Genomic DNA, 11,326 nt, shown 5'->3' on the forward strand with positions numbered 1-11,326 from the left:
TTTACATCTTATTTTGAATTTTTTATATAGAGAATAAGACAAAAAAAAGAGTAAGAGAATCCTACTTCACTTTTATTGGGCCTTAAAAGAATTAGTCGACATGTACAGGGCCTTTTGCCCCAATCTTATCACCATCTTTTCTAGATTCAACCAAGGAAAATATTCGGCTGCTTACGTTTTCTACATTTTTCGGAATACAAATTACAGTTTGAAACGTGCAGGAAAAAAATTTCTTGTGAATTTAGCGAGTTATTTTGCAGGTGTAACAATATTCTTAAAAAAACTTGAAATAAAAACCCTAAACAGATGTGAGCACAAAATCAACATCTCATTTTCCTTTAATCTGATAAAAACAAAATGAACACATTCAAGCAGCCAGGATTAGCATTTGCCACTGCAGATGCTAACTGGCGGCCTGTTCTTATCACTATTCACTAGATTAGTTCAACCAAGAGATCTCAACTTGACTCCGAAAGACAGGTGGAAAAACTACTAAATTTTCCGAATATTAAACCCTAGAAAACTAAGGAAGCTGCATTCTTGGAAAAATTTAACAAACACAAAATTAATGCTGTAATAAGTGTATCCTACAACAGAACGGTAAGAGAACACGAAAGAGGTATTGAAAGAAATCACATCCCCGACCTGCGCAACTCTTCTTGTCCATGTGCAAAGTGGCACCTATCCCCAAAGGTGCATGTACCTTTAGTAAAGTTCTCACAAAGCTTAGTCTTGAAGTTGCTTGCCGCAGATGAGGCTGATATAGCAGGGTTCCTCATGTTGTGAGCTCCAGCACCTGAACTCACGTTCCCAATAAGCTCACGAACCATGGCACTTGCGTCTTTAATCTGGTCCAAGGTTCCCTCAAGCTCAATGTTCCTCAGCTTATGATCTGTTTCATGCTCTCTTATAGAAAGCTTTGCTCCAGTCACGCGACAAATTTGCTTTGAGTGCACACCGTTTTTCCCAATTATGGCTCCAGCAAGTGAAGCGTCAACACTGATCTTAGCTGTGGCTGTGGCCCCAAAACTTGCTACAGCTCCATGTGCTGGCGGGGGAGGCTCCATCCGACCTCCCATCCTGCCCGGAAATCCTCCCCCTGCACGAGGATCTTCATAGGATTGAGCAGTGGGCCTACCAAGCTCCCACTCACCATGCGCAAAATGGCATTTATCCCCAAACTTGCAACCTTCAACTGTGTTGTACTTGTTACACAACCGTGTCTTGACAGTTGGAGGAGATGAACCATCTGGAAATGATGGTGGGGCTGCTGAATTTCTAGGAGGAGGAGGATGAGTTGGGTTGCTACCAGTCATCTGAGACACCGCTTTGATGCCACCAGGAACATAATGCAAGAAATGACATCCCTCACCAAAAGGGCACCCAGAAGTGCTGCATATAAATAAAACAAAAACTCCTGAGCCCAAATATGACAGACAGAAAATGTCACAGAATCCTGAAACTATATATCAGAAATGGGCCAAAGAGAAAATATCATACATAAGCTCAGTTGAGGAAAGGTTGTGTTATGGAACATATAGGAAAACACGAAACTTAAAATAGTTTCTTCACCAGAATCACTGCCCAACGGGCTAAAAACACATGGTTTCTTAGAAATGTATCAAGATCCTAAAAGTTGTGAAACTAAGTGGAATTTTTAAGCTTAGTCAACTATATTTCAGGCGATCATGTTTCATTAGCAATGGCATGGTCTTCCAAAAGATGATGCAAGGCCAATCTTCTATTATCCAATTACATCACTACCACCCTTACCTGATAATAGAATGAAAATAATAACATACTAACACTGCATATGATTCACTATCATAAAGGACTATCACAGCTCTTAAGAGTTAAGTCTGAGGTTGGAAATGTACATAATTCGCAATAAAGCTCTGTTTACAATATAAAAATGCCACCATGACTTAGACTTCACCCTATACAAAAATTGAAAGAGAACCAGGAACTTTTTGAAAACGATCAATGAAGTCACAATTTAAACAGAAGTTACATATCCCCGAGTTTGCACAAGGAGTCCCAGACAGTTTTGAAAGAAAAAATGACTTGACCTCATAGCGCTAATAATTCTTAATTCATTTTACTTTTTGTATAGTCTGAACATAAAAAAACCGTTTCAAAACTTTGCGACCAGTTCTGCAGCTTCAGTCACTTTGATTTCAAAAGCAAGAAAGAAACTATAGATAACCATGATATGAAGGACAACTTCTGCATCCCATACAAACATGATAAACTAGATAGAATCCAGCAAGTACTTAATCAAACTGTTGTCATTCAACGATATCTGTTCAGTCTTTGTTATAGAATCCAGTAAGTACTTAATCGAACTGTTGTCATTCAACGATATCTGTTCAGTCTTTGTTATCATGATTAGAACAGATGATTCAACCTGTATCAAAGCTTTGATGGCCCATTTCATTAGTCCAAATTACTCGCAAAAATTGAAGAACAAACTTTTTCTTAAACTTGTCAATATGCATGATTACATTTAGGCTATTCATTTTAGATAAGTTAAGATTAGAACCTGAAAAACTTTGTGCATGGCTTCGATTTGCTTCCTATACCAGGTTGAAAGGACTCCATTTCTGTTGCAGAACATTAATTAATTTCCCTCAGTTACACTTACAGTGGATTATTAATCTTCAAAACTTTAACAATGTATTATTCATCACCATGTTGCCATTTTTAGCAGTAAAAAAATATGTATAAAACACCAATTTCATTGCAGAATCAAAGTAGTGTAAGATCAAACCCCATTATACGGACTAATAAAAACAGACCTCTAAACCCTGTACTTTTTAAACCAACAAAGAGGAAACAAAAAGATAGTTTAAAATTATGGTTTTCAATCTATTAACTTTGAATCAAAACGTTGATGCTTCGATTCTCAGATAAATGTGAAGAGAACATAGGATTCTTCATCTCCTTCCTCCTCGTCAGTCATTAGCAAATAATATTTAAAACAGTGGATTCCATCTTTGACTTGAATAACATCACCAAAATGCAATACCAGATAGCTCAAGTAAAACCAAAACCAAAAGGGCAAAATGTAAGTGGCTTACAACTTGATAGAAAATTCCATAATTTTAACATGTTGTCTTAAGGGTGTCTTTTGCACAAATTATACTACAACTAAAGTCCTGCTTTGAAAAACGAAGATAATAGATACCACAAACACTCATAACCAACTTTCAATTACATTTCACCCAACAAGCAAACAATTTTCATGAAGACATTAAAGAGCACAATCTTTTGAAGAAACATTATGATCATCAGTTGGGTAACCCAATATGAGTGCCCACATGAGATAGCAACAAAGAGACCGGGCTCTTCGAATATCCAGCAAACTCAAATGAACTAAAATTCCGATATTTTTAAACTTGACAGCAAAATTCAACGTTCTTTAAATACTTTTCCTTCATTCTTAACAAGCTGGAAGCTTTCTTAACTTAATTTAACCACTTTATCCAACCTTCTGAACTATTGAAATCGACTACAAAAAAAGTTAAATGCACAAAAGCAGAACAAGCACATCAAAGCACCAAACCCTACCTTCAATGCATATAACTTACATATATACATATCGGCATGATACAAAAATATGGAAAAGCACGAACAAAAGATTGAAGCTTGAAAGCAATGGGAAGACGAACCTGGCTTGGATTTCTTGAAGCCGCCATTGCCATTAAAGTGCCCAGCTTCCGGCCTGCCCCTCTTCCGGCCACCTCCTCCGAACTCCATTACCGCTCACAGAGAGCCCGAAACCGCGAGAAAGTTGTAGAAAACGGAACCCTAGGAGAGAGAAAGTTAGAGAGAGAAAGAGAGGGAGATTGAATTGAACTGTCTAGGGTTCGCGAAACAGGGGTAAAGCGGACTCGAAATGGCAATTTAAATGCGGTTAATAATTTGCAAGTGTTTTTTTTTTTTGGCGATTGATCTTTGCAACGACTGTCTGTCTGTCTGTCATGTGTGAGACCGTCATAGAGAGTCACGTGCGCGACGTGTGACGTTATCATTTGATCATTGGTATCAAAATCTCCCAGGTGGGGCCTACGGCATCCAATTTTATAATGGGCTTTCCATTGAAACTATAGAAGGGATCATAGGTTTGGGTTTGATTTAAACCTGGGTTGGGCCAGATTAATATACCAAATGAGGTTGACTTATGAGAGATTCTCTCTCTTCCCACCCTTAATATGCATGCCACATGCCGTAGGTAAATTAATATTCTTAGGACTTGTTTGGGATTGTTGTATTTTTTTTTTAATTGGTGCTATGCTATGAGGATAAATAGCTGTGAAAAAAGCAGGTAACTGTTTGGCAAACTGTAGTGCTAAAAGTTCTTTTAGCAAAAAATGACAGGGTAAGATTGTCAATACGAAAGTTTCATTAATTGGTATTGTTCACCTACCTCCTATAAAAAAACATTTTCTTTCTTTAGAAGTATAAGTAGAGTTGTTTTTGCTTCCTACTATTTTACACTCATGATTTTTTTTTTTTTTTTCCATTTACCAAACACAATTTTAACTGTAACATTTTTTTTTTAAAAGCTGCTTTTAAAAAAATTTAAGTAACTCTAAACCAACCCTTAAAGTCTTTGGAAAAAAAAAACCCTTAAAGTAATTGGGTGTTGGAGAATGTAACGCTCACTCGATACAGATGATTGGATTGGAATCAGTAAATTACTTTTCTTAAAAGTATAGTAGGGGAATAAATGAAAATAATTAAGAGACCAAGACATTGGTTACTCAAGATGAAAACATGTCCATTCCAATTCTATCCATACCAAACGAGACCATCGCTCTCATCTTCTGCAAGATATAAGCTAGCTTATTCAAAAACTTATGCCAAATTCATCTTTCAGCTACTTAGGTCTAAACTCTTCTAACCACCACATCTTCTCGACATTCCATGATCTAAATTTCCATTCAGGCCCCTCAAGGTCAATTAGGAAGTAGAATCTGTCCATGTGACATGTATTCAGATCATCGACCAGCTTGCTGCTCACATAATTCCCAAGAGATATTGAAGCCATGTACGGTGAACTTTCCAAAGCTTTTTATCCTATCTTGGGCTTGACCATTGAAGAACTCCAGTTGACCAACACACATAAAAACTTCTGAAGCACCAACGAGACTGCAGAATTTGCCAAAATACGCTTAGAGTGCTTATCTTCTCACCAGCGGCACATGCTTGAGCCTTGCAATCTCTGTGACACGAGCTGCAATCATCGATAACATTCCGATGATTAGACCTATCCCATTCTTTTTACCTCAGATAAACCTTTAGGGTTTCCCCTTAGTTTTCCGACTTGGCACGAGAAGTGAAAATCTCCATAGTTGGATTTCATCACGCGTAGTTACAGTAGGCGGAATTTTAGAAGCTATAATCCCTATTTAAGGATATTTGTTTGTTGAGAATGAAAGTATCACTGTGACGTGTCTTATTCTTATATATTGCAAATTTACTCAACTGAAATCGAACACTCCTGTTAACTAAATGCAGATACTCGGGGATCCTTTGTTAATGAAAGTGGAACAAACATCTTGCGTGTGCAATCTGCATACGTGATTTTCACTTCTATTTTCTTATGCATCCCAGCTATACATATGAACAGCATCTGACACATCATCAGTTTTCTTCTCTAATTAGCACATAAATTATGATTAACTACAACAACAACAACAAAAAATTTCACTAAGTAGGGTCGGCTATATAAATTGTGATTAACTAATGAATTAAATTATTATTTTTTATCCAATTAATAACTTTATAATCGGAAACTTCTAGTCAAGACTGATAGATGAGTGTTATAACTTATAACATGTTAGCCAGCTATCCCATATGTTCGATCCAACCCCCATAAGAAACACCTAGCTATCTACTTGTAACTTGTAATTAACTATATGCTTAACAAAATGGGTTATTTAGTTTGAGGCTGTGACACCTAATTAATTTTCCTAAATTAAGATAAAGCCGCTTCAATTCATTTTTTCTTCGATTAATCCTTGACTTTTCACTCGAAAATTTGGTTTATCTTTTCTAGAATAATGTGTTTAATTTGGTTGTTACTTACCTAATTCAGTTTAATATTTTGAACCCTCAGCCTTTCAAATACAAACCATGTTCATGCAACGAAAGCATATGCAAATCTCTGATTTCAGATTCTCTCCCTCAAAAACTCTCCCAAAGTTAACCATGTCTGCAATGTTAAAAGTTTCCCTCATCATGCTTTTCTTGAATGCCATTGATCACTTTGCAGTTTTGTAATACTCGATCAATTAGTCTTCACATCCATGTCAATATTGTGCTTATCTTTTCCCTTGAGATCATTCACAATGGCAGAAGATGCATCAATCATGATCTCAAGTGCCCAAAGAAATGTGGGTTTGGAGACTTCAGATTCAAACGAAACCGATTTTGCGCTGCTACATCAGAATAAGCGCGCGAGGCACGACAATGATGTCTCATTTGCAAAGTTCAAAGGGGTTGTGCCACAACAAAATGGTCACTGGGGTGCACAAATATATGCAAACCACCAAAGAATTTGGCTTGGCACCTTCAAATCTGAGAAGGAAGCTGCCATGGCTTATGATAGTGCGGCAGTCAAGCTTCGAAATGGTAAAGATTTGCATAGAAATTTTCCTTGGACCAACTTCACCATTCAAGAGCCTGATTTCCAAAACCATTACACAACAGAGGCAATAATAAAAATGATTAGGGATGGTTCCTATCCATCCAAATTTGATGCCTTTGTGAGGTCCCAAGCACAATCTCAAATTGAGGAAATGAGCAAGGGCACCAACCCAATAAGAGTGCATGGGGATGTACAAGTACTGTGTCGGCAACTCTTCCAAAAAGAACTTACTCCAAGTGATGTGGGTAAGCTCAATAGGCTTGTGATTCCGAAGAAATACGCGGTCGAGTATTTCCCTTGTATTTGTGAGAATGTGGAAGAAAATGTGACTGAGGACATTGAGCTAGTTTTCTATGACAAGCTCATGAGGGTTTGGAAGTTTAGGTATTGCTATTGGAGGAGTAGCCAAAGCTTTGTGTTCACAAGGGGTTGGAATAGGTTTGTGAAGGAAAACAATTTGAAGGCAAATGATATGATCACATTTTATGCATGTGAGAGTGATGGTCAAGTGATAAGAGAGGAAGATAGAGAAAGTACTACATTTTGGTTAATTGATGTAATGCACAGTGAAGGTGAAAGCAAGAGATCATGTTTTGTTGAGGAGGCCAATGAGTGTAAGGATTTGCAGGTAAAATTGGAACTAAATTTGGGGGAATGTAGCAGCTACAAGTTTCAAAAAGGTGAAGGTAAATATAGTGAAGATCACAGGGCACCCATAGCTGAGGAAAAAGGAATTAGGCTATTTGGTGTGAATATTATTTAACCGTCTAGGAGAAGAAGATGATCATTTTATTAGGGTTTTTCTTTCCTCCAAATTATCCTTAATTTCTTGGGTCCTAATGCTTTTGATTATTTTAGGCTGTCAACTCACCAATTTGGAATGTAAGTTTCATCACGATCCGTCAAATTAAAGTTTCATTGTTGCTACAGCCTGTATATATATATATATATATTGTCCCAGCCAAGACCCCTACCTCTCTCTCTTGGTAATATATTACCCTCATCAATATAAATGATGTTCTTGGGAGCAGCCTCTCCATAAATGGGGGTAAGGCTAGCCGACATTCACCTCTTCCAGGCCCTGCGTAAAACGGGAACCTTGTGCACCGGGTACGACTTTAATCAATATAAATGATGTTGCTTTCTGCTTCTGCATAATGTCCATTTCTATTTCAAACATATCCAATACACATGTCAATGTTTCTCCCAATCAGGTTTTCAAATCCCACAAGAAAAAACATTTGGTGGGATCAATCTCATTGTCATTTGTTTGAGTTGGACTCTAACCATTCTAATATTCGACAAGCGATACTAGAGAAGGGGAATTCGAATACAGAACTTCGGGCCCATGGTAAACGTTTTTAAGCATAGAACTACAAGCACTTGCACCAAGTTGTTTTCGAAACACATTAATTGGAAAGCATTTTGTGAAGCTTGACCTAGATCATATTGATTCTTGATCAACTACTAAATGTTCAAATGTTTTACTCGATCTCGTGTTGAAATTGCTAGGGTTTAAAGTGAAAAAAGGAGAAGTCATCCTCTACTCTGCAATATCTTTATTTTAAAACTTAAGCTTACATTCAAAGACAAAACAAGAGAAAGACTGCCTACAAAAGAACATAAATAAGGAACATAAAACTTAAGGTTTAAACTTTGTTGAGCACTGCCTCATCTTGTGCTTTTCCCTGATTTGATGAACTTCCGGGTTGAGTTTCCGTGATCTGAGTTTCCTGCCCAGAACCTTGGAGATCATTGCCCTTCTGATTTTCCATGATCTCAATTTCCTGCTCAGAGCTTTGGAGGTTGATTCCCTTGTACCACTTAGCACAAAACAAATAAACCACAAAATCCAAAGCTGTTAGAATTGCAATGAGGAAGTAGAATCTATCCAAGTGACCTTCATTCAGATTATTTGGGATCCAACCAGGGTCTCCACCTCTAGCTGTAATATGCGTTACTATGTTAACTAGTAAGCTGCTCACATAGTTTCCGAGAGATATCGACGCCATGCACAATGAACTTCCAAAGCTTTTAATCCCATCCGGGGCTTGTCCATTGAAGAACTCAAGTTGTCCCACATACATAAAAACTTCTGAAGTACCAACAAGAACATATTGTGGGATTTGCCAAAATATGCTTAGTGAGCTTACCTTCTCACCTGGTGTAACACCTCTGAGCCTAGCAATTTCCGTGGCACCGGCCGCAACCATTGCCAACAATCCAATAATAAGCCCTACACCCATTCTTTGAAGCTCGGATAGGCCTTTTGGGTTCCCACTTAACCTTCCGGCTAAAGGCACAAGGAAATTGCGATAAAGTCCTGTGCAGATAAAGACACTGCATATGTCAAATACAGACATGCTGGCGGCCGGAAGGTGAAACTTTCCGATGTGGGATTCCATCACATCACCTTGCTCCACAAAAAGTGAAGCCATCTGTGTAAACACCACTGAGTAAATTATGGTGCAAAGCCAAACGGGTAGCATTTTTAGTACGCATTTCGCTTCCTCAACTTGAGTTACAGTACAAAGCCTCCATGGATTTGTTTCGTCTGCAGTTTGATCCTTCTCGGTTATTGTCGCTGCCTTGTCCAAAAACCTAACAAAAAGAACTTGAAATATTAGGAAACTAATAAAACTATTAAATCAGAGAGCTTCTATTACTCTTAAAATGCCATCTTGCACTCCTGGCATGATAAAATAAAAAGGATAAAAGTGCAGATGACAGTTAACTTAATTAACTTACATACAGTTAAAGTGCAATATTACTTACAAAATCTCATTACTGTGGAGAATCTTTCTACTCCCTTTGATTGCAGATTTTGTTCCTTCCAGCTCATAAAGATTATCCGGGCTGGTTGGAGCAACACTCAATTTTCTAAAGGCAGCCACGAATACCTGAGCCACGCGTGGCAACGGGTTGCCACATGGTTTTATGTACCGATACCCAGGTGATGCTGCCAAATATGACACTAGGGCTAAGATAGCAGATCCTAATGACACCAGAAACCCCAGAGTCCATAAACCTTTATCCTCATAGTAAACCAATATGGTGTTTGAGAAAAGACACCCAACGTTGAGTGCAAAGTAGAAGTAAGCAAAGAAAGCTGCTTTCGAAAATTGTTGTTTGGGATCACTCTCGTCGAATTGGTCTGCTCCAAATGTTGCAATAGTTGGTTGGTGGCCACCGTATCCAAGTGCGATTAGATATATTGATAGGTAAAAGAAAGCCACACCAACTTTGGATGTTGGCTGGCAGTAATTTCCTACACCACCGCAACCGTGCGGATGGATCAGCCAGAGCCAAGACGTCAAGGACAATAGCCCCAAGCCCTGATTAACGAACATTAAGTTTTGTTATACATGTATGTTTGAAGAACAATTCAAAAAATTCACTTGGGACATCTCAAAAAGAAAAGTATATATTATACCAGAACAAGGATGACTTGAAAGATGGCGCAGGTTAAGTAACGACCCCAATAGGAGTCACTGAGGAATGCTCCAACTAGAGAGAACAAATAAACAGTTCCAGTCCATATGCTGACATTGTTTGCCGCAGTGGCACTTTCTTGATCAAGAACTCTGATCAGAAACAAAACCAAGTTCACTCCTACACCAAAGAAAGCTAGTGTTGCTAGGCCTTGGTTCGCTGCACCGAATAAGACATAACATGAATATAACCGAAGAAAAATGTGTATCGTTCTCCCTAATACTATTTGGAGAGATATGGAAAATAATCTTGAATTGCAAAATCTATATATGCTAGGAAAAGTGAATATCATCGATGATGAGTACCTAGCAAGATAAGTGCAAGTTTCCATCCTCCTACTCTCTTTTTGACAGTGGGTTTGGACTCCTGAGTTATCTCATGGATGTTTGTATCCACAACTTCTGCTCCTTCAATGTCTCGGTTAGGGGCTTCGCTTATCATCTGCCAATTTTGTAGGGGACACTAAGTTAATTATGTGCTACTGATAACAAATTAACTGTAAAGCTACATTATTACACAATATATGATGAAGATAGCTGAAATATGTTGGATATTCCAACCTTTTACGAAACTTGATCACTGCTCTTGAAATTGTTGAGCCGGACTCCGGTGATGAGGAAGAGCGTGGATCGGTAATCACAAACAGCAATGTAGTAGGCCAATTCACAAAAGTTGCCGGAAAACTAGAAAACACGGAAAACCCTTTTGTCATTTATGGTGGAAAATTGAACAAGAATATTTCACCCCAAGCAATGGCCCTTTGGCCAATTAGTCCCTTCTTTCAACCCAAAATCTCAATCCAAACTACTCGAAAAACCTCGAAAACTCATAATCAGACTGAAACCCTAATGCAGCTTATATAGAGAGACTGTATAACAGAAAATATATCGATCGCAAGAGAAACAAAGAGACAGTTCTTGATCAAAGAGAATCAAAAGACTCGAAGCTTTTGCATGTGATATGTGTGAGTGTAACAAATGACTTATATATTCGAAGGCTTGGTGATGACAAGTGCCACATATTCAGGCTTCAGTTACGAATTTCCCTAGAAATACTCAGATGTTTTCATCTCTTATCTCTGACTAGTTTGAAGTTTCGGATCTTGGATTTTAGACCAAAAAATTAGGAGATTTATTAAGCTTAAAATTTTGATTAATTAAGTTCACGAACAAGTACAGG

The 11,326-nt window shown here is 38.0% G+C and overlaps 3 protein-coding genes across 3 annotated transcripts; 1 reads left to right on the forward strand and 2 right to left on the reverse strand.

Moving 5' to 3' along the window:
* Positions 1 to 309: 309 nt before the first annotated feature.
* Positions 310 to 3,917, reverse strand: LOC126590915 (zinc finger CCCH domain-containing protein 14-like). Its single transcript, XM_050256434.1, has 3 exons — positions 3,672 to 3,917; positions 2,543 to 2,603; positions 310 to 1,392 (listed from the first exon to the last, which is right to left on the reverse strand). The coding sequence occupies exons 1-3, from the start codon at positions 3,757 to 3,759 to the stop codon at positions 633 to 635; spliced, it is 909 nt and encodes a 302-aa protein (XP_050112391.1). The 5' UTR covers positions 3,760 to 3,917; the 3' UTR covers positions 310 to 632.
* Positions 3,918 to 6,356: 2,439 nt separating this feature from the next.
* Positions 6,357 to 7,418, forward strand: LOC126589002 (AP2/ERF and B3 domain-containing transcription factor At1g50680-like). The gene has a single exon (XM_050254176.1). The coding sequence runs from the start codon at positions 6,357 to 6,359 to the stop codon at positions 7,416 to 7,418; it is 1,062 nt and encodes a 353-aa protein (XP_050110133.1).
* Positions 7,419 to 8,152: 734 nt separating this feature from the next.
* LOC126588695 (protein NRT1/ PTR FAMILY 7.1-like) lies at positions 8,153 to 11,112 on the reverse strand. The gene is made up of 5 exons (XM_050253804.1): positions 10,708 to 11,112; positions 10,453 to 10,588; positions 10,089 to 10,306; positions 9,431 to 9,990; positions 8,153 to 9,256 (listed from the first exon to the last, which is right to left on the reverse strand). The coding sequence occupies exons 2-5, from the start codon at positions 10,586 to 10,588 to the stop codon at positions 8,305 to 8,307; spliced, it is 1,866 nt and encodes a 621-aa protein (XP_050109761.1). The 5' UTR covers positions 10,708 to 11,112; the 3' UTR covers positions 8,153 to 8,304.
* Between the last annotated feature and the right edge of the window lie 214 nt (positions 11,113 to 11,326).

Source organism: Malus sylvestris, chromosome 11 (genome assembly GCF_916048215.2).
Source record: "Malus sylvestris chromosome 11, drMalSylv7.2, whole genome shotgun sequence".
Lineage (NCBI taxonomy): Eukaryota > Viridiplantae > Streptophyta > Magnoliopsida > Rosales > Rosaceae > Malus > Malus sylvestris.